Raw genomic sequence first — 22,423 nt, forward strand, 5'->3', positions numbered from 1 at the left:
ACCATCCCAGCATAAATCCCTCTCTTCCTGTAGCTGCAGTATCACTTGGTGGTGCAGTTCCCTCCCATCTAATGCTGCTAATTAGTCCCAGCTAATGCTGGGTCTGGTCAAAGGAACGGTCCTATTTATTAATTTATTTTTAACATTGACTCTGAACTGGCATCTTCCTGTAAATCCAAGGATCAAGAGACCACCGTCAGCAATAAAGGAAAACAAACATCTGATTGGAACCACTGCATGTTTTTATTTCATACTATAAATAGCATTCCCCTCTATTTCCCCTTCCCATACACAAGTAAGTGAGACGTGTAGCTGCATGTAACTCTATTTGATAAGATACCAGCACAAATGGCTCTCAACCACGAGGTAAGCTAACTGTGTTTTGAAGGCACTCTGCGTTTGGTTACAGTTGCATGCTTTACACCAGCATCTTGTGTTCGGCACTGCTGCCGGCTCTTCACGTACTTCTTGGTGAACTCTACGGTATAGGAATGCTCCTCCTGGATCTAGGGCTGACACCATCAAATTGCTGTGCTTCATTTCGCTCTTGCCCAGCAGCATCGGCACGCCGGTGAGCAAAAAGGTCTGGCGTCAATGTGATGACACCAAAGTGAGGTGTACATCACGCCTTTTGCTTACAGAGCCGTTCTTTTCCGAGGATTATCCCATCATTTGGTTGTCCACGGTTAAACTGTGTGGCTTACCAACATGGAGCTGACGTACCCAGCTCTCGCTGGTCAGCCCAGAATCGTTTTGACCTTCAGTCTCTCTAACATCTGTGCTTTATTTTTTTTTCTGCCTTTGTGGCTATATGTTGAAGAAACTGCAGGTTTGGCTGAGTCTTTTGGACTTCAGGTACTTCACTTGTTTTCGGCTCGTCGTCTTGTTTGTCGAGTGGTTGGGTAGGGCTGAAGAGGGAGAGAAGGTTTGGTTGTAGCCTTGACAAATGTGTTTCCACTACTGGCGGTGCTTTTCCGCAGCGTATGACAGCAAGCAGTGCGGCTTCATAGCGCGGCTGGGCAGAGGCTCTAGCATTTCGGAAGATGCAAAGGAGGGCGAGGATTTGCAGTGATCTGGTAGTCTTAACAAGTGGCGCAGCTCTGACTTGCTGCCTCTTAAGAGAAGGTTCTAAAGCGGAGCGAGCACTGGGTAATCACTTCCAGACACCAAGACCGCCAGCTCCTGAATGGACATCTGCTTGTTGAGGTAACTGTTGTACTGGGTCGTGCTTAGTCTGCCGCTCTTCAGGGCATTTTCGATTGAGAACTCTCTGCCTGATTTCCTGTCGAGGATCACGGATGATTCCCCATTGGGCCCCTTGATCGAGATCTCTTCCCAGTCGCATTCCTGACTCTTCAGCTTGACGAAGAGGCTCCATTCGATGAGGCCGAGCACGTGAGCTTCCTCTGGAGACATCTCCTTGCCTGTGTCCGGATCGATGACCACAATGGAGCGCCTCAGGTGGTTCTCTCTTTGCTCCCTCTTGATTGCCACCGTCTTGAGGCGGTTCTGGAGCTGCTCGATCTCTGCATCTTTTTCTCTAGATAACTGCTTCAGATCATCTAACTCTCTTTCCAGAGCTTGGAATCTGGAGTCTAAGTTTGGTCCACTGTCCGCGTGGGTCATGTTTCTCAAATCCCGAGCTTCTGTTGCTGTGAGTTCAATCTCTGACTGCAGCCTCCTTGTTTCCATCAGCAGGTTCTGTTTTTCAAGGTGTAATTTGTGGTTTTCTTCTCTTAGTAAGTCTAGTTCCTTTGATGACTTAGAGTTGTTGAATTCCACCTCGGACAGCCTGGTTTCAAGTCTATTGATATCTGCATCTAGCTCCCTCTTACGCCTGCTCTCCTCCTCCAGGTTGCTCTTCAGCTTCTGAATCTCATACTCTGTGTCTCCTTTGTCCACTTGGACGCTCTCTGAAAAGACAACTTTCTCTTTGACCTCCATTTTCTCCAACGAAAGAAGCTTCTTTCTCAAGGCTTCCAGTTCAGTTTGCAAGACTTGTCTCCGGTGTTTTTCTTCTTCCAGCTCCAGCCTGAGGAGGGAGTGCTCCTTCTCTTGCTGGGGATCTTGCTGGAGGATCACTTTCTGTTTCACTGTTACTCGTTCTGTCGTTTCCCTCTCTTGTTCTTCTAACTCATTCAACCTAATCCTCAGCCTCTGCACTTCCAGTTCCGCCTCTCTGCGGGCCTGTCTCTCCTTCTCCAATTCTTCCAGTTGTCGCTCCAGCTCAGACCGCCTCCTCTGCAGCTTGCGCAGTTCTTCGCGGAGGGAATCTATTTGTTTCAGCTCACTCTCAATGCTCTGCGAGAAGGAGTTCACTTCAGCTTTCAAGGCAGGATCTTGCTCGTACTTCACTACTTCCTGCTGGACCACTTTCTCCTTCACCTGGGAAAGTTCCTCCTCTTTCTGTCTTACTTTCTCTTCTTGGAGGAGCCGTTCTCTCTCCAGGTCAACGTGCTTCATTTGTTCCTCTGCCAGCTGCACTCTCAGAGATTCCACCTCCTCTCTTGTCTTAGGGTCTTCCCGGAACTGCAGAATTTCTTGAACAACTTCCTTCGTGTGCACTTGAGGTTTGGTATCTTTCAAAGCTTGTATCTCTTGTTTCAGCTGGTAGATCTCAAGGTCAGCTCTTTCAATGGCTCCCGTCCTCTCTATGATTTCCTCACGGAGCCGCTGTAGCTCCTTTTCAGTTTCTGGATCATTCTTGTACTTAATGACCTCCTTAATGACTTCTTTGACTTCTACCAGCGGCTCTCTATTCCTCAGAGCAGCCAGTTCATTCTGACAGCTCTTCAGCTGTTCGTCACCACCCCGGTATCTCCTCTCCTGCTCTACCAGCTCCAACCGAAGGTTGGCAACTTCATTTTCAGCCTTAGGATCCGGCCGCACGATCTCCCTCACCTTCTCCTGGACAACCACCTTGGCGTTCTCTTCCTCCAGCAGCTGGATCTTCCTGAGCAGCTCGGCCTTCTCCCTCTCATTGGAACGCCCCCTGGATTTCTCATCCTCGTACTGGCGCCGGAGCTCATTCACCTCCCTCTCGATGGCCACATCTTTCTCCACCTTCAGTACCTCCTTGACAGTAATTTTGCCCTCAGCGATGGCCCTTTCCTTCTCGAGACGTTTGAGCTTCTCCTGGAGGAAGCTGAGCTCTTCCTCGTATTTCTGCCTCAGGGCACTCTCCCTCTGCTTGTTCTCTTGCAACATCCGGAATTCCATCTCCAGCTGGGGATCGTTCTGCAGCTTCAGCACCTCCTTCTCTGTTACCTTCTCCTGCTCTTTGTTCTTCTCGCTGGACAGCACAGCGATTTGTTGGCGTAAAAGAATGACCTCGTTTTCCCTTGTTCCTTCCTGCCTCCTGAGCTCTTCCAGTTCTTCTTTGAGCCTCAAGATTTCTTCAGCTTGAGCCTTATCTTGCTCGATACGCAGCACCTCTTTCACTATATACTCCTGCCCTCCTTCCTTCTTCTCATGCTCCAAAATGCGCAGCCTGATTTTAAGGGCCTCCAGCTCATCCTGCAGCACCTGGTTCTTGCGCTGCTCTTCTGCCAGGCTTTGCTGCAGTTTGTGGAAGCTCTCCTCCAGCTGCGGGTCCGGCACTTTTTTCACCAATTCCTTCTTAACTACGGTTTCTTGGGGCTTCTGGTTTTGCAGTTGGACAATGTTGTTCTGGATGGCTTGGATCTCAGCTTCTAGCTGTTGCCGACGCTGAGTCTCATCCTCAAGCTCTTTCTTCAACTTCCAGACTTCTTCCACAGGCCTTACAGATTTTTTGGTTTGGATGAAGTCTTGTGTCACCTGAACCTCGGGCTGCTGTTGTTGAAAAAGAGCGTGTAGTTAAGCACCAAGTAAGCTCATTTGCTTATTTTATTTTCCATTCACTCCTGTGACAGTACTAGAAGAGGATGCTGATCTGGGTTAATGGAGGCTGCCTATTGCAAATGCTCAACAGGGCTGATTTGCAGATAGGCTTTTCTTGAACTGCTCTGTGGATTTCTGGCCTGGAAATCGCTCTCAGTGATACCCATTGCTGTCCCAAAAAAGCTTTAAGCTCAGAGAGATGCACATTCTGGTATGGGCAAGGCATAAAGAAAGTGTTAAAAATGAAACAGTGCTTCCAAGGATGAGTGGAAAACGTGGAGAGCTTGTGCCTGATCCCAGGCAGACTTCTTCATTGAGGTGTCTGCTGACTGATGGGTTTAGGGGTATGAAATGCTAGCTAGATTTGTTTCCAGTTCAGCTTGTAATAGCAAAGGCACATGCGTGTGTGTGATTCTCATAAATATTCTCTCAGAGTCATGCTGCCACAGCCTGTTGCAGCTGTGTCAAGCTGCCCGCCTGCAGCATGCGGAGATCTAAGCCAAGATCTTGAGCTTGCAGTGAGCTGACCCTCAGGAGCCACAGCCAAGCCCTGAACCTCTGTGTGTGGGGGATGACTTACCTGCCGCAGGAGGCTCTGAGCAAATTCCAGGTTCTGCAGCCTCTGCCTATTCACAGCATTCACTTCGGTGAACTTGGCTGCCAGAATGGCTTCCTAGGAGACAAAAAGTGTTCAGCAAAAGTGGTGGGACCAAGGATCATCCCTGGTCTTGACCAGGGTCAAGACTTCCTGAAGAGAAGGAGTGCCCTCGAGAGGTAACCCTGAGTGCTTTTCTTAAACCTTCCTACAAGAGCAAGCAGACTGGCTTCAAGGCAGGGAAAGTGGGTTTGGGGCATGTGTAATCTCACCTCTTTGAATTGGATTCTTCCTACTCAAGACTTGCAAAAAGAGATACAACTGAGGCAGAGACACGTGGGCACTTTGCCTAACTCGATATGCAGGATGAATTTGAGGACGGAAGCAAACAGAGCCTGTGCAAACAAGTGGCTGGTGGCCTGCTCTCCATAAGCACTTCTATCAGGGATGCTGTCTCTGGCAGTGAAATGACTCCGAGAGAAGAAATGTTTTCAAGATCTTGGTTTGTATTTTCTTTCCCTTTTCCCCTTTGAGAAAGAAGTGGTAACTCCAGTGTTTTCTCTCACTCTTTCTGGCCATCTAAGCCCCAAGAATGGGTGGTTTCAGAATGATGGCCATCCTTCCTTGTTCTTCTGCCCTCCCTTGCAGCCCGCTCTGGGGTTGAGGCTGCTGACCATGAAACGCTTGTTTGCATAATCCCTGTTGGTCCCACAGGCTGTGAGCTGCTTTAGCCTCTGTAGGGCACTGCTTGCTTACCTCCTCTTTCACTTTTGCGGCTGGAGATTGCAGCCTAGGTTTCTTGCTAATGTACCCATTGCGTCCGTTCTCGAGGTCGAGGATGGACCGTAACTTCTCAGCTTCCAGCTCGTAGTCCTGTGGGAAGAAGTTCCCAGGAGGAAAGGTGAGATTCCTGGTCACCCTCCCAGGCTCCATCTCTCCTGACTTCTTCCCTTGGCCACGTTTTGGGCAAGCTGGTGAGACCTGTGGGTCACCCTGCAGGCTCTTGAGCAGGTTCTGCCTGTCCTACAGCCTGGTGACCACAGCAGACTTGCCAGTCACCTCACCAATACCGGCCATGGAGTGGACACCTCCTTTCCCAAGCAGGAAATCCTGGCTAACGGCCATGTGATGTCCATGCTGGAGCAGACATCACCTGAGTTCAGCTCCTCAGCTGTTTGAGCAAGGGCACTAGGCTTCCTGAGCCTTCAATAGACAGCTCTCAGTAGGATGTGAAGAGTTCTCTTACTGGCAGAATTGCAGCCCTTACCTTTACTGCCTGCTGATACTGCTGAGCTGTGGCAGAGACTTTTTGTACCTCCTGTTCTTTGCTTGCGATGTCACCAAGGAGCGCCTGGGACAAACAAAGATGCAGTCAAAGGGAATGCAGTAGCCCAAAGACTTCATTCGCTCTTTGGGAGGGTTGCCACTGGAGTTACAACACTGAGAATTGCAACCTCCTAGCACTGCCCTGTTATTTACAAACACATCACAAGTAAGAGTGAGGGACCTCGTAGTGTGAAAGTAAAGCTAAGCCTGTATGTTTTCCCATTTTATGTGCAGGAGCTGTTTGACTCCACTCATATCTCTTAGTGGTTCTTTCCCCCCCTCCCTCCCCCCCCCAAGCAGCCCAGGGCTCTCAGAAAGAATTACCGTTTGGTTTTTCAGCTTCACTTCCACTTGCTGGATGTTGTCTGTCTCCTGTGGCTCGTAGTTGGGTATGTTGCAAAGGAACTGGTTGATCTTGTCATAGTTTGTGCGGTAGTTGGAATAGGCACTCTTTGCTTTCTGCAGGGTCTGTGTTCTGTAGGGGAAATGGACTCAATGTCAGCACATTCTCAATTGTTGTCTTCTGCAAACACCTCTTCATCGGTCCCTGCTTCCCCTTCCCTGTTGCCCAAAGACATGGAATTGAGCTGGAGTTGTTCTCCATCCCCCTCCCTGCAGGTTCAGTGCCACCTGGTTGGTATGAAAGCAAGCAGAAATTGCAGGAGAACTGAGTCACAGGGAAACTGCAGGGAGAATGTGGAGGATGCTGAATGCTGGGTGTAAGCCTGCAGTGGGATAAGAAAGCACAGGATGTGCTGTGATCCAGGCAGAGGCAGATGTGGGTGGATGACAGCTCATGCTCTTATCTCACCTACCGCCGGTGCAGGCAGTCTTGCCAAAGTCCCCGTCTCTGTAGCAAGAACACTTAATCCCAGAGGCTGTCCAGACCTACCCAGCCAGCACGTGCCAGGAACATCTATTGCTTCTTCCTTGGCACTGCCTGGAAGCCATTCTGCAACTGCCCATTCCTAGACAGCATTATGCTGCTTCTGATTTCAGAATGACTCCTCCTTGCTGTAAATATCCCAGGCTGGTCCAATTCCAGCTAGGTGCTGTCCTAGGGCCTCACCTGTGGTCAATTTGCTTGCTGAGGTTGTTGAAGCGCTGGTTGAGCTTGTAGAGCTCGGCTTCCTGCCGCTCAATGTCAGGGCAGTGCTCCTGGAACTTGCTGGCCAGGGTGTTGGAGCAGGTCTTTGTCCTCAGCAAGTTCTGCTCTGCCTCATTGAGCAAGAACCTTTTGGATTGGAGCTCAGAGCCCATGGCCTGTGGAAAAAGGAGAGAGAGATTCTTCAGGGCTGCACACATGCCAGGCTTTTGTCACTGGTCCCCATCTACTGTGCTGGTGTTACTGAGGACAGGCTGAGTTCTGGAGGAAAGCAAGTTGGAGCTGAACTGAAAGCAGGCACAGTTAATGTGGGGTCCCAGCTGGGGCAGTCATCCCTTTACCACCAATTCAAGTTTGGGGCTTGGGCAGCAACTGCCACAGCTTTTGGGAAACAGGTCTGTACGTGAAGCACGTCAATAGGGTAGAAAACTGGCTGCAGGAAACACTCACCAGCAGCTCTTCTTTCTTACGGTCTATCACCCGCAAGTCCTCCGGTACGGTGTCGTCTGTGACCAGTTTGTTCTCGTATGTGGACAGCAGGTCTCGGCCTTGCTGGAGACTCTTCTCGAGGTGCGTGGCCACCTCAACTCTGTATGGATGCGAGGGGAAAGGTGTTGAATCACAGAACCATTAAGGTTAGAAAAGGTCTCTAAGATCATCGAGTCCAACCATCAACCCATCACCACCAAGCCAGTCTGCTGGACCTGACTTTCTGCTGGGCTTGAGCCATGACTTACTTCTCCTGGGCAGCACTGAGCAGCTGAACCACACGGTCATACTTCTTGTTGGTGTTCTCCACTTTGTTCTTCACCAACGTAGCACTGCCAGTGTTGGGCACGGACTCAATGAAGGCCTCGCAGTCCTGGACCTTCCTCATTTTCTCTGGTTCGATGCGACGGACTTCATTGGTTATGTTCTGTGGTAGGAAAAAACCTTTGTAGCAACTGAACCTTGTGGCTATGGGAAAAAACAGCTGACCTGTGGCTATCTGGTGCAAGAGGGGAGGGCAGGGCTGAGGTGTGCGCTTGGTGGCAGATGCCTTTCAGCCCTAGAGGGAACAGGAGGATATTTTTTCCATCCAGGCTCATATCCAGCTCTGTCGGAGCAGGCTAGATAGCCCTCAGCAAGGAAGCTCTGGCTGGGGAGGGACTGGTTCACAGCAGCTCTAGCTCTGTTGGAAACATGCTGAGCTCATCTGGACCACTGGGTTCTGCAGCCTGAAGGCTGACTTCTCGCCTGGACATCAAAGTGCTGCAGACAGCTGGAGCAGTTTGCTTTCACTTGTGGTGGCACTTGGATTTTGACACAGCCAGGAGGTGGATTGCCTCCTGGAACGAGGGAGGTTTGTGGCATGGAGCCTGAATTAATTAGGGGTCAGAAGGAGGGGAAGGGAGTGGAGAGTTGCTGCACGGGATCCTAGCGGAACAGATGCTGAGCTGTGCACAAGGAGAAGTTGCACCTTGAACTGCAAGCGTTGGTATTTTTGTTTGGTCACTAGCTGGTGGTAGTGCTGCTCCAGCCTTCATGGAGCTCTGAGAGCACCAACAGCATCCAGCACACCAAGAACCACATTGAAGACCCCTTGGGAGGACCTCAGCCTTGGGATCAGGGTCTCTGTGTGGCGCAATGAGCCTGCTCCTATGGCCTTGTACCTTCAGGTCCTTGGAGCGCTCGGTGCTGTCCTGCACAGCCCGACTCTGCTCCAGCGGTGGACGGAGGTTTGCTGTTATTGCTTTTTCCAACTTGTCCAGGTCACTGTGCACTTTCTCCAGCCCTGCCAGAAGCTGGCGGCCCTGAACTGATGCAGCATCTGGGGAAGGAAAAGGGAGCAGATTAGAGACAGCTTGATCCCACCACTGAGCATGAAACCTACATCCTCCTCCACTCTCTGCCTGCTGTAGCCACAACCCGCTTGCTCAGCCCCATGCATGTCCCAGCACTGCACCCAGGACCCTTAGGAGAGGAGAAGCTGTTAGTGATGTCCTCTCACTGCAACAAAGCAGCAGCCCAACACTGGCCATCAGCAAGAGTCAAAGGCAGTGAGTGTGTCTCAGGCACTGGTGTGTGCCCAGGGCAGTGGTAGTGTCCCCATCCGTGCAGGTGTTTGAGATGTATGGATGTGGCACTAAGGGATGTGGTTCGGTGATGGGACTTTGTAGGTCACGCTGATGGTTGGACATGGTGACCTCAAAAACCTTAACCAGCCTGGACCATTCCATGATTTTATGATTCCAAGTGGTGTTTGTGCTCTATGTTCCATCATTATCTCCTGGCTAAGAGGACAGGAGTGGTGCAGGATTGCATGGTTGTTGGTTGAGGGGACAAAGCAAGAGACACACCTGAGCTCAAGGCACCATTACAGTGTAGGGGAAAGGGCTGCCCTGGCAGAGCCATACCTCCAATGCTGTCAGCCTTCAGCCCCTCGTAGCGCTGCTGGAGAATGTTCTTGCAGTTGGAGGTCTTCTCCTTTACAGCTACATAGCTATCAGCAATCCTGCAGAAGGAACAGCGTGGAGACAAGGTAAGAGCTGCCCTGTCAGCATTCATCTGGGCCGTGAAAGTGGGGAGAAACCCAGCTGGGTGGTTCTCTGCACCCTCATCCATATTCATAAGTGGGCAGAGCAGAGTCTTCCCCTGCACCCTGGGGTGCAGCAGGAAAAGTGCTTCATCCTGTGAGCGCTTCCCAGCAGGATGGGGGCAGTCCCCACACTTAAAGACCCCCAGAGGAGAGTAACCTGGCTGGAGGGGTGGTGTTGGGAGGGTCTGGCGCTGTGGGACTGCACTTACTGGTCCGCCAGTGCTATTGCCTCTGCATCTGGAGGGGGGATCATGAAGCAGACACCCGGGGCACTGATGGCACCTCCAGCACCGTCCATCACTTCCCAGATGTCTCCACTGTTCTTCTGCAGGGTGTAATGGGCTCCTCGGGTTATCTGGCCCTGGGGACGGGAACAAGCAGCAGCAGCAGCAGCAGGTCAGGCTGTGCCCCTTGCACTTGTGGACTCACTCCCCACAGCCCCCAGCCATCTCTCTGCTGGCAGTCACTGCAGCAGGGGCAGGGAGGAGGTGGCATATCCTGAACCTGCTGTGGATCCGTTAGTGGAGGCACAGCCCACACTGCTCCTGGGTAGCACTTGGTGTGGCTGGCACTTTACTACCCCCCAGCTCGGCGTGGCACCGCAACACAGCATCACAGAGGGTGTGCAACAAGCACCGTGGCTGCAGGGCCATTGGGCTGCTTTGCCCATCCTCCTCAGCCCTTCCCGGTGCTGGTGTCACCTTTGTCCCCTGCATTCACCCCGGGGCCATTACCTGCTCGCCCTCATACTCGCACAGAGCCTCCACAGGGATGGGCTGTGGCGGTGGCAGCCGGCGGTACCGCAGGGGCAGGACGTGCTGGCTGCGCTCCTGCAGCGACTGCACCACAGCATCGTATTTCTCCAGGGCCTTCTCTTGGTCCTAGCATGAGGGAATGAGCAAAGAAACGTGGGAAGGAGGGAGAGGGGATGCATTCCTGTGCCCCCAAAGCTGGGAAGAGCTTATATTGACTGACAGAGCCCTCGGCTTCCTTTGTTTGTGCCACAGGGAATGGCTTTTGGGTCCTGCTCTGCAGCCACTGGGATCCTGCACTGAATGCTCCCATGTCCTCCTGCTGCTCCTACAGCCAGACTGAAGAAGGAGTCTCTGTGCCTGGTGCATGGTCTACAGAGCATGGTGCTGGGATAAGCCTGTTCCCAGCAATTAGCTCTAATGAGCACCTTGCAAAGCTCTGCATGGGTTGCTCTCTTTGTGTCCGGGCAGGTGGGTGTCCTGCAATGGTCACTGGGGTGGGAGGAGAGGGGTACCCATTGGGCAGAGTTATTGCTGCACCAAGCAGTGCTGCATCATGCTCAGGACACGGCCAGACCCCAGCACAGCTTGTTCCACCGCCTCCTCCGGCAGCAGGTCTAATTATGCTCCTACCCTTTATGAGCACCAGCTCAATGGGAGAACAAATAAAAACCAGCCCGGTGAGCAATTACGTTGCTGTGGGAGAGGCAATCCCTAGCTCAAGGCAGAGGAAGAGCCAGGTGAAGGGAGGCAGCAGCATGGCCAGTGAGCAGGGCTGGGTGCCCATCCCCACGGGGACTGCACCGTGGTGCCATGGAGATGCTCTGGATCCCTTGGTCCTCCATCTGTCAGTACTCACATCCAGCTCCCTGAGGAGCGACTCCAGCTGGTATCTGTCCTTAAACTCTGGGCTGTACTTTTGGTCCAGGTCCGTATCGACTTTCTTCAAGAGCTGCTGGGCGTCCTTTGCATCCTTCTGAAACTGCAGAAAGGCAGAATCTCTCACGAGGGGGATCCTTGCAGCAGGGACAGCCCCTGCAAGGTGCCATGGGTGAGACACATAGAGGAGGATGAGGAATTGCTACTTGCAAGCCAGGGAAAGCCAGCTGGGGGAGAAAGAACGAGGCAGCTCATTGCGTGCTTTTCTCCTGCAGGGTTGTTCAATCCACGTTTCCCAGCCCTTCCCACCTTTAATTGGGGTTTCACGTGGGCAGCATCACGCCACGTGCTCCTCCCTGCTGCCAACGAGGAGGAGCGGGCAGAGCTCGCCCCACGGGGCAGTTATTTGGACAGGTACCACAGGAGGCACTGAGAGGCTGGGCACCTTGCTTCCCCCTTGGCAGAAGCCTCATCACGTCCTCAACACGCCCAGCCTGTGGGAGAGGAATCCAGCCCGACCTGCTCCCTGCACAGCCTCCCAGGCTGCCAGATGCAATTTATCAGGCAGACATCTGTCTGCAGCGCTCAGCTAGGCTGTGCAGCTCCATGCAGGCTCCCTGCAGTCAGCACAGCACTGCAGGTGAGGTTTTTCCCACTCACAGCTGTGCTGCTTTGGTGGGAAGCTTCAATTGCGTGATGTGAGGCTTCCCCAGGGGCTTCTTTGGGGGATGAGGTGGTAAATAGGTGGCAGAGAAGTGGCAGGAGCCTCTGTGAGTCCCAGCAGAGCAGGGTCCTCTGCTGTGTGTGAGGTGCTGACACTAAGCAGTGGTGCTGGTGCAAGGAGCAAGTGATTTTTAGGGACACAAAAATGATCTGAAGGATGGAACTCCTCTCCTACGGGACAGGCTGAGAGCTGGGGCTGTGCAGTGCAGAGAGGAGAAGGCTGCAGGGAGAGCTGAGTACGGCCCTTTGCTACTTAAAGGGGGACTCGAGGAAAGAGGGAGACAGAGTCTTTAGCAGGGACTGCTGTGACAGGACAAGGGGAAATCGTTTCAAACTAAAAGAGCGGAGTTTAGATTAGCAGTTTGTTACAATATAGACAGTAAGGCACTGCACAGGCTGCCCAGAGAGGCAGTGGTGCCCCATCCCTGCAGACCCCCAAACTCAGGCTGGGAGAGATCTGAGCACTGATGGAGCTGTGGGTGTCCCTGTTCATCGCAGGGTTGGGACCAAGTGGCCTTTAAGGGTCCCAGTCTCAGTTCCTAAGGCCCAGTCCCAGCAGTCTGGTACCTTGTGGAAGTCCTCCATGAACTTGAGGTGGCTCTCCTCGCAGATCAGGAAGTTGAGATACTCCTTCCAGTCGGCGTGGACCGCCTCGATGTGTGCCTGTAACGCAGTGCTGCGTCAACGCCTGCGGCGGTGGCAGCCCCGTGGGGTGAGCCTGAGCTGGCCCCAACCTGCAGCACCCATCTTGAGCAGCGCCCAAAATGGGGGCTGGGAGATGGGGAAGGGCTGTGGGTTCAGCCCTGAGCAGAAGAGGCTGAGGGGCAGCCTCGTGGTGGTTGCAGCTCCCCATGGTGAGGGATGAGCACAGTACCAGTGCTCACCTCAATGGCATTCTTCCCAGGATGGTTCTGGGCCAGCAGCTGGTCTCCATCTGCATGCAGCTTGTTAATGGCCTCCTCCTTCTCCTCCAGCTTCCGGTGGATGAAGTTCTAAATGGAGAGAAGCGAGCTGCTGACCCCCATGCAAACAGAAGGGGACACCCAAAGTGCTCTGTTCCCCCCCTGTGGCTTTTGTTTTTCCTTTCCTTGCAAATATTGCTGAAGATGGGATTCTTGCCAAGCTAATGCTGAGATAAGGGTGAGGAAAGCCAGCAACCTGCCAGCTTTCCTCTTGGCTTTATTTCTGGCGGGAGGCAAGGTTGTTCAGCCTGGAGAAGGCTCCAGGAGACCTTAGAGAAGCCTTCTAGTGCTCAGGGAGCTGCAGGAAAGCTGGGGAGGGACTCTATACCAGCAAGCGTAGTAACAGCAAGGGGGAACAATTTTAAACTAAAAGAGGAGATTTAATTAATTAGGAGGAAATTCTTCACTCATAGGGTGGCACTGCTGCCAGAGAGCTATGGGTGCCCCATCCCTGGAGGTGCCCTGCTCTATGAGAGGTGTCCCTGCCCACAGCAGGTCGGAACCATCGGACCGTAAGTTCCCTTCCAACCTCAAACCTGTGGTCCTGAGATTAATGTTTCCATCCTATCACCTGTAGACCTCCAAGTGCTTAATGAAGGGAAACTGAGGCAGAAGGGACAGGTGTGAGCGTGCACCCACCTCGTACTGGCGGCGCCGGCTGGGGTAGTCCAGGTTGTGGTCGCTCCAGTCGTAGTGCGTGCGGTCCTTTGCCTGCTGATCCAGCCAGTAGAGCTTGTTGGTGCAGCGCTGCATGTAGTCCTGCAGCGAGTTCAGGTCCTGCTGCCGCTGCTGCGAGCTGGCCTGGCAGGGAGAAAGGGAGAGCTCAGCCCCAAGCTCCTCTCCCTGCCCCACCCCAGCCCTGCATCCCACAGGTTTCCTACCAGCAGCTTCTGGAACTTGGCTTGGAGGTCGCTCGTGTATCCCTGGAATGGGAGAAGAAAGGCGGCTGAGGGGTGGCTGCAGAGAGGGGAAGTTTGAATGGGGCTGAATAGGGCTTTTGTGCGATCGGCTTCCTCATGAAGCCAGAGGTGATGTAAGATGCTCAGCTCCAAGGCTAGCAGTGGGTCTGGGCACCCACCCAGCCCAGGCCAGGCTTGGGAGCTGCCTGCATTCTCTCTGGGCACTATTAAATATGGAATGGCCCTATTCCCAGGGGATACAGGGCAGGAGAGCTGACCTTGTTGCCTTCCTTGGTGATGTGTGGGCCGATGGCCATGACCTCATTGTGGAAGATGTTGTGCTCTTCTACTTGGCTGTTGACCAGCGGCAGATCGGTCCCAAAGCCCTTGCCATACAACGCATCCTACAGCACATGAGATATGGGGTCAGTGGCAGGAGAATGGGATGCAGCAGCCAGGACTTGTGTGGCTCCTCTTGGCCCCTGGAGATGGATGTAGAGCTGGGCTGGGGCAGGTTCTGGGGCTATTGCTGGGGGACACGGAGGCTCTCACAGGCTGTGCAGCACCACAATAAAGGGGATTTGGGAATTTGAGATGTGAAGCTGATGCAGCAGGGATCCCCTATGCATCATGGATCAATGCATGCAGAGAATGGGGGTGGTGAGGCTGGGGGCCTCCCATAACTGCAGGGCTGTTATTGAGAACCCAGCAGCACGTAGCAGGAGGATGAGAACCAAGGGGCACACGCTGGAGCAGAACTGGCAGCTGGGTGTCAGGGGAAGCTTTTGCAGTGTTAGGGCAGCACAGAGAGAGGGGAGAGAGCGTGGTCTCCATCCTTGGATGCAGAGCAGCAGAGGTTTGCCCAAGCTCACCCAGGAGCCTCTCCTCTCTAAGCCCAGGTGTCCCCAGTGGGACACAGTCCCCAGACAGCAGCACTGCTGTCCCCTCAGTACCTGTTTCTCCTCGATCACAGTGCACCAGTTGACCTGGGGCTCAATGTGCTGCAGGGGGAAGTTGTAGATCTGGTCATGTTTCACACGTAGATTTGCCACTCGTTCCTTCAGCTGCCGGATGCTGAGGGAAGGGAAAGATGAGGTGGGATGCAGGATGTTGGTACAGAGCAGCCCAGCCATTAAGCAATAGCTGCAGTTGTCCTCTCCCAGCCCCCTTGTGATGCTCAGACTGCCCTCAGGAACCTCAGCCATGCCACCGGGGCAGGGGGCTGCACTGAGCAATGAGCTGGGCAGCAGAGGGCAGAGGCTGCCATGCACCAAGGCTGCTCTGTACATTCTCTAGCTCGGGGTGGGGGGCAGATATTGCTCCACAATGCTTTGCAGGGCTTTATATAGGACTGTTGGTGGGTGACATGCTCAATATATGCCTGTGGGTTGTGCACGGGGAGCTATGAGCTGAACCTGTGGAGAAGGCCATCCCCTCCCACTGTACTCACTCCTCAGTGATCATGTCCCCCTGGGGGTGCTTCATGTGCCTGGCAACGGCTGCATCCCCATCCAGCACATAGAGCAGCTTGTCCGACTCCGTCAGCTTCTGAGCTGTCAGCTCCTTGTACTGTGCTAGCTGGCATGCCTTGATCTTGTGCAAGTCCTGGGCGGGTAGAGAGCGGGGAGAAATGATCACAAAGGGCAAAGAAACAGCATCCATGTTCACGTGCCTCGGGGTGGGAGCCAGGTGAGGTCCTCCCTCTGCACTGCTCCCATGCAGCAGTGATGGGCAGGCTGGCCAGAGGACAACGTGGTCTCCTTCCCACCCCCGGGGAGCACTGGCACGCACGGGGCCACAGCTCATACTCACATTCTGCATTCGGGAGTCAGTCTCCACGATGTTCTTCTCCACTTGGTCGGCATTTTTCTGCAGGCGCTCGATGAGCTCGGTCAGCTCTTTGCTGGAGATGCTGGGGAAGGAGAAAAGGGAGAGGAGCTCATCACGCTGCAGGTGCCCGTGCAGAGGGGCCACGTCCCAGGGGGCTCCTTTTGGCACGCCGTGGCCCCACCACATGGCTGGGGGCCAGCCAAGCCCGCCAGGCCTTGCAGCTGTGTGTGACTCACTGCTGCCTTTCTAACACTTTCCAAAACATGCGGCCGTGCTGCCAGCATGGGGGTGGTGGCCGGGGCTTCTCGATGGGAGCGATGCCATGGCTGAACCCAGGGCGCAGGGCAGGAGTGCTGCTCACACCCTGACACAGAGCACCCTGCCTCCCTCTGCAGATACCAGCTCTGCAGGGAGGTGTGCACCGTTTAGAGCAAATAAAAGGCAATGGGATGGTGCATGGTGCATCTGTGCCCGTGCACTCTGGCTCCTGCCAGGCAGGATTCCTCCTTCCCTTCTCTATGTGCTCAGGGTGCAAGCCTCTCTGGTGGCTGTGCGCAGGGCCGGTCGTCTGCTTTGCTTTGCATCAGCAAGGAATTGTGTGGGGTCAGCCAAATGTTCCCAGCAGGGACAGCTGAGCAGGAGCCAACGCTTCTATTAATGTCCAGAACACCCTGTGCCACAGATTCTGCATCGCCATCCTTAGTTTAAACATTTCATCACTTTGGCTGCAGTGTGCTGATGGGATGTGAGGCTCTGGCAGCCCTGCTCCCCGTGGGCAGAGCTCAGGGCTGCATCCCCCCCAGCCCCAACACCACCACACTCCCACGTGCTTCATGCTCCCAAATACTCACAGAGCCCAGAGCTGGTCCTGCCATAAGGGCTGAACCTTGGCTCACTCTAATCCCAATCATTTACTGAGTGGAGATAACGAGCCTTAATGATCTCATCACGTGGAAGCAGAATTAATTGTTACACGGCGCGTGGAAAGGCTGATCTCCATTACAGCTGCTGCTCGGTGTGCCCTGTGTCTCCTGCACAAGCTGTGGACCACAGTCCAGGTGGGAGCAGCACTATAAGGTGAGTTGCAGCTTCCTGGCTGCAATGGGAAAATCACAGCAGTCCCTTACTGGGGATGTGGGCATCCTGGTGATGGGATGCAGAGAGTGGGAATAGCAGCTGGTCCCACCGGGAGCAATGCAGGGTCACAGAATCACAGAATAGCCCAGGTTGGAAGGGACCTCACGGATCATGAAGCTCCAACACCCCGCCACAGGCAAGGCCACCAACCTCCACACTTAATACCAGACCAGACTGCCCAGGGCCCCATCCAACCTGGCCTTCAACACCTCCAGGGTCCTCGGGGTGAGGCTGCTCGTGGCTGGCTGCCTTCCCAACGCAGTGCTGGGGAAGAGGAGCTCAGCCTGCTGGGTCTGGCCAAGCTCCTGGCACCCATGCTGAATTTTGGGACAGGTCTCCATCTGTCACACCTGTCATCTCTTTCAATAGGACAAAAAGTTTGGGGCTCATTGCTCCCCACCTGAAGCTCTGCCCCACACACTGACAGCAGATCCCACTTCCCTGAGAGGTTCCAGCACAGCAGGGCAGGCTTTGCACTGAGTTTTCTTTATACAGATGCTGTGTCATCAGCAGGACATGGAGCAGGGCAGTGGCTGTATCCATCAGTGCTCTGCAGGGCTGAGCATCTTGCTGCCCTGCCTGCCTGCCCCGTGCTGGCAGTGGGATCCTGGGGATGAATCTTTGGGGATCTGTAGCATGGATGGAAAAAACAGCCCGAAAGACAGAATTATGGAGTTTTCTGAGTTCCGGTTTTGATTGTGATGTAGAAATTTCCAGATTGCACAAGCGAAATAAAATTCAGCTTGGGATCCACAGCGATGCTGCATTGGAGTTTTTCAAGCTGGTCTCCTTGCTTGCTCGAGGGAATCTGCACCAGCAAAGCCCATCTCTGTGGCATCAGGACCCAGAGAGAAGGCGGTGCTACCAGCCCCTGCCAGAAGCATCCCTGCATGCAGAATGGAACAGGGGCACTGGGCTCTGCCTGTTCTCCTGTGCCAGAGGTTTGCCCAATCCTCCAGAAATTGCCACTCGAACACACAGGGGCAGTGTTTGAACCAGACTGGGAGGGAGGAGGAAAGGCAGAGGGGCTCCAGAGCATTCACTGGGATGGGACACACAGCCAACTCCTGCATGAGGACCCAAGTGCTCGGGGCACAGCCATAGCAAGGAGCCTGCAGAGGGAAGGGAGAGGCAAAGCCCAGATAGAGAGGGCTTTGTTTGAAAATGGGAGAAAAAAAGAAAAAGAAAAAAAAAAAAATCCCTGGAAAAACAAGCTTTGCCATTGCTGAAGAACTCAAACATTTCCAAGGAGTTTTCTGATCACGAAGGAAAAAAATGATAATGTTCGTGACAAGCTGTGTTTGACAATGGCTCTGTTTCTGTTCTGGAGTGGAGGGCCAGGCTGATTCCAGCACATGGGGAGGGTTTGCTGTGGGTTTTCCCAGCTGGGGAGCAGGGAGGAGGCAGCTGCTCCGTGCCTGACCGGCTGTTACTCAAAGCTTTGGAGCCGCTCTCTGCTCTTCAGGGAGAGGAGATGCTTTTGCCCTGGCTCACCGTGCCTGGGAGAGCTCCAGCTTTGCTGAGAGCTGGCAGCAGCCACTCGGGCGTTCCCCAGAAGAGCCCCGAGATGCTGCAGGGTACGTGAGCATCCATAGATGAACCCCATCTTCCCAGCTTTTCAGACCAACGTGGTGATGCTGAAGAGATGGTGTCAAACAGAACTGAACTCCAAACCAACCTTCTGCCTGGATCTCCCCAGCCAGGCCAGCACCTCCAGCCTGGCAAACCCCCCCGCCGTGCCCTGAGCAAAAATCGTGCGCCCGCTCAGCTCTCTGACTTGTGCCATAATTTGCACCTTGCAACGATGTGGCCCCTCTGTTTTCTTCTCTCTTCCTATCAGCCCATGCCTTTGCTGATAACACTCCTTGCAGCAAACGCCCCAGAGGTGTGGGTGTGTGGGATGAGGGCAGGACTGCAGCGGTGCACAGTCCCTGGGACTTCTCCAAATGTTCCCTTTTTCAAACAAGGAGGAGATTTCACCCACACCCCTTAAACGAGGGAGTGCTCACACAGCAGAGCACAACCCTTGAGAATGGGACTCATAGCCAGGTGCCATCCTGCATCCCTGCTCTCCTGGGAAGCTGCAACCACCCTATGCACAGCACTCCCTCCACAGCTCCTCTGTGCCATATAACAGCGCTGCTGCTGTGGGATGGGGGCAGAGCAGAGGGTCGGGCTACAGCCAGCATACCTTCCATTTGGGGGAGGCCAAAATCTGGCTCCAAAGTCACACAGCACGCACTAGGGCCAGCAGGCTGCCAGGCTCAGCCCGCCTTGTTTTGGTTGTGTTTATCTTCCCCTGTATTAATGGTGATATGTTATTGTAATGTGCATGGAAATTAAAGCAAAAATAGGGCAGGCGATGGCGAGGCTCGCTGTGCTATAAATACAGAGCAGCACCCTGACTCACCGGTTGTCTATTCAGTCCTGCTGACTCCAGCCCTGCAAAACAGCCTCTGGAAATGGGTGCCAGCCCCACAGCCAGATCCCCCCCACCCCCGAGCCTCCAGTTCCAGTCCCAGAGGCTGGGCCAGGCGGGGGGTGTGGGGTCTCTGGTGTGGGGACCCCCTTTGGGGACACCCCTGAGCCTCCACAGCCATCCTCCCCACGGGTGATCTGCCACAGTCACTCCTCCAGGATCAGACCGATCTGCGTTGTTCGCCTCCTGAGCTCCTTTTGTAAAGCACCTCCTGGTTTTGGGGTGTGGGAAAGGGAGCAGGGGAGGATCTGGGATGTTCTCTTATATGACATGGCCACTCTGCCTTCTCGGGATGTGGGACCTCTGGCACCACTGAGTGGTTGGCGCTGGGCTCTTCTTAAAAATAAATCTAATAAGATAAACATACACACGCCGCACCCCCGGCAATGCCTCTCCTGGCACACCCAGCCCTGGCAGCTGGGCTGGAGCTTTCTCAAGATTCCCACAGCTGTGCCCTTGTTCCTGCTCTCTTTTTGAAGGGATAGAGAGGGGATAAGGACATTCCTACAAAATAGGCCCCGTACACCTGTGCACCAGGAAGACAAAGTCACGGAGCACTGCCTGCAAATGGAAGTGCCAGAGGATGGGTGTCCAGAGCTGGGTGGCAGGGATGCAACCAGGAGCAACGGGTGCTGCTGAGGCTGGTACATCAAGGTCCTGCCATGCCATGTGCACCCCAAATCCTTTTCAGGATTAAACACAGGGACGGGGGGAGAGGTTCCTGGCCGGGCTGTGACCCACTGCAGGACGTGACCTGCTGCTCCACAGGCAGCCTGGGCAGCCATCTCCTCCCTCCGCAACACTGCTGGGCACAGCTCCAGCACAACCTTGCACTCGCCAAACCATTACTGGCTTGGTGCTATGCCACCGTGCTGCTGCCAAGCCTCGGTCACCGCGGCACCCTGGCACCGAGCTCCCTCACCATGGCATCGCCGCCTCTCCAAAGCGCAGCACAAAGGTTGGAGGAGCTCCCATCGTGTTGAGACCCCCATTCCTGCTTACAGCCCGGTGCTGGGCTGATGTTAGCAGTGCTGCTCGGTACCTCCCGTGTTGGCTGGGAGCCTGGCACTGCCCGGAGCGCAGGACGGGGCGGCTGCCTGCTGTCTTCCACTGCCTTCTCCCATGAGTGGTTCGACCGGTCGGGCGCCGGCGTCCCCATCCCGATGGCGAGGAAGTTTCCCCACAGTGGGAGTGTTCCCTGCCTTCGCAGCTGTTTGTAAACTCCAACGCAGGATTGAACAAATTGGGGCTAATGGGCACAGCCCCCTCTTGGCTGCATTCAATGCAGGAAGGGGGTGTGGAGAGTATGGGGGGGGAGCAGCACCATGGCCCCAGCACAATCCAGCCTAAAAATAAGGGACCAGCCCGGCCTGTAGCCTCCAGAGTGCTGCAGTCCCACAGCAGGGTGTTGGCACCTCTCTTTGGCAATGGGACAGCTTGAATGGGGCTGGTGGGGGGCTCAGGACCACCCCATCTCCTCCTGCCAGCCCTCAGCGGGGTGAGAGGTGCCTGGTCCCAAATAGGGGGAGCCCAGCAGCATCTGAGTGCCCACCACACACCCAGATTGAGGCAGCAGCATCCCCCTCTTGGGGGATCCTTCTAAATGCAGAGACCAAGGATGAGCCCTTCTAAACCGATCCCAGCACTCAGCACGCTGGGGATACATTCTGTCTGCCCGCAGCACGCAGTGAATCCTGCAGCCCAGAGCGCAGCCGTGTCTCCTCGGCGGGGAATTCCCCATTGATTTCCATTTTAACTGCGTCTGTCTGATGGTTGGTTTTATAACCAAGACAACTGAAGCACGCTCTCACACCAATAGAGTTGAGAAGAAAAAAAAAAAAAAGAGAGAGAGAATAAAGGGAATAATCGATCTTTAGAAAATACTAACGAAGGCTGAAGACTTTTTGCCCCAAGTTCTGCTCTGGGATCTCACCTGGCACACACTGGGACGGTGAAGGCACCTGCCCACAGTGCTGCGGAGGGGACGGTCACATCCAGCCAAGGAATGCATCCCATGCCCTGGGGATGGCACCGGGGGGTGCTCACACCTGGGGGGTCCAAACCACGGGCTGCTCCCCCCTAGGGGTACCCGCACTTTGGGACGCCCAAACCTTGTGCTGAGGGAATCTACAGACAGTGATACCCCAATCCGGGGGTGCTTATGCCATGGGGTGCCCACATCCCGGGATGCTCGCACTGGGGGTGCTCGGGGCGGCCCCACGAACCGCAGCACCGGGTGGGATGGGAGCACCCGGCAGAAGCCAACCTGGGGCTGGGAGCTGAGCTCTCGGTACCGCTGCGGGGACTCTCACCTCTTCTTCTGCACCGAGGGGCTGTACTTCCCTTTGTTGCGCTTCCTGAACAGCGAGTGCATCGCGTCCCCGGCCGCCGCCCGCTCTCCTCCTGCTCTTCCCCCGCTGCCGACGGGAGCCCTCTGAGAGCCGGGAACGGCGGCGGCGGGGCCGGGCCCAGGGAGGGAGGCGGGGCTGCGGCTGCCTCTGCCCTCCCGGGGAGCGGAGCCGGGGCTGGGAGTGGAAGGGAGGAGCCCGGAGGGGGTTCACCTGTGCTCCTGTGCTACTGGAGGTGGGGGGCTGCGAGGTGAGGGGAGGGGAATCGCAGCCCACCTTGTGCAGTAGGCAGGGGTACCTGGAGCACAAAGCCCCGTCCGTGGCTATGGACACCTGCAGGGATGGGAGCCCAAGCTCTGCTCAGCAGTGCCGGCGCCTCGCAGCCCTGTGGGTGAAGAATTTTCCTCCTCACGTCCAGCTTAAACTTCCCTTCTCTTAATTTAAAACCGCTCCCTCTTGTCCTATCGCTGCACCCCCCGATACGGAGTCCTTTCTCATTTTACTGTACCTGGAAGCACTGTGCATTACTGCAGCCCCCCCCCGGGAGCCTCCCCCAGGCTCAATGCCTGCAGCCCACAGCTATTCCTATAGCAGAGATTGTCCCTCTCTGTTCTGCCCTCAGGAGCCCCGACCTGCAGTGCTGCATCCAGGCATGGGGCCCAGCACAGCAAGGTTGGGACCAGGGGCCGGAGGAGGGCATGGGGATGCTCAGAGCTTGGAGCACTTCTGCTATGGAGACAGGCTGAGGAACCAGGGGTGTGCACTATGAAGAAGAGAAGGCTCCGGGCAGACCTCACTGTGGCCATTCAGTACTAAAAGCAGTTTATGAACAGGAAAGGAACAACTTTTTATATGGTCTCATACTGATATGACAAGGAGGAATGGTTTTAAACTAGAGGGGAAATTTAGGTCAGATGTTAGAGGGAAATTCTTCACCCAGAGGGCAGTG

The 22,423-nt window shown here is 54.7% G+C and overlaps 1 protein-coding gene across 2 annotated transcripts; it reads right to left on the reverse strand.

Annotated features, from left to right (window-relative positions):
• Positions 1-224: 224 nt before the first annotated feature.
• Positions 225-21,605, reverse strand: PPL (periplakin). Of its 2 annotated transcripts, XM_085237804.1 has the most exons (22): positions 21,439-21,605; positions 15,493-15,592; positions 15,131-15,285; positions 14,634-14,754; positions 13,959-14,084; positions 13,663-13,704; positions 13,421-13,582; positions 12,704-12,811; positions 12,387-12,482; positions 11,077-11,199; positions 10,200-10,346; positions 9,675-9,826; positions 9,284-9,381; positions 8,540-8,697; positions 7,625-7,803; positions 7,338-7,476; positions 6,852-7,045; positions 6,107-6,257; positions 5,724-5,807; positions 5,213-5,329; positions 4,442-4,534; positions 225-3,813 (listed from the first exon to the last, which is right to left on the reverse strand). In XM_085237804.1, exons 1-22 carry the CDS (start codon positions 21,498-21,500, stop codon positions 1,129-1,131), a joined length of 5,292 nt encoding a protein of 1,763 aa, XP_085093930.1. In that variant the 5' UTR covers positions 21,501-21,605; the 3' UTR covers positions 225-1,128. The 2 variants fall into 2 exon arrangements, with proteins under 2 accessions (XP_085093930.1, XP_010717625.2); XM_010719323.3 differs by lacking the exons at positions 12,387-12,482; positions 12,704-12,811; positions 13,421-13,582; ... (4 more) ...; positions 15,493-15,592; positions 21,439-21,605 and adding an exon at positions 11,307-11,366.
• Between the last annotated feature and the right edge of the window lie 818 nt (positions 21,606-22,423).

Source organism: Meleagris gallopavo, chromosome 16 (assembly GCF_905368555.1).
Source record: "Meleagris gallopavo chromosome 16, MGAL_WU_HG_1.1, whole genome shotgun sequence".
Taxonomy (NCBI): Eukaryota; Metazoa; Chordata; class Aves; order Galliformes; family Phasianidae; genus Meleagris; species Meleagris gallopavo.

What these genes read in the sequence shown, in the direction of transcription:
- PPL (XM_085237804.1), bottom strand. Translation starts at nt 21,500, where the DNA reads ATGCACTCGCTGTTCAGGAAGCGCAACAAAGGGAAGTACAGCCCCTCG. An exon ending in CTGGGAAGAATGCCATTGAG is followed by an intron (nt 12,483 to 12,703) that starts GTGAGCACTGGT and finishes ACTGCGTTACAG; the next exon opens with GCACACATCGAGGCGGTCCA. An exon ending in CGCTCCTCAGGGAGCTGGAT is followed by an intron (nt 10,347 to 11,076) that starts GTGAGTACTGAC and finishes CCCTCATGCTAG; the next exon opens with GACCAAGAGAAGGCCCTGGA.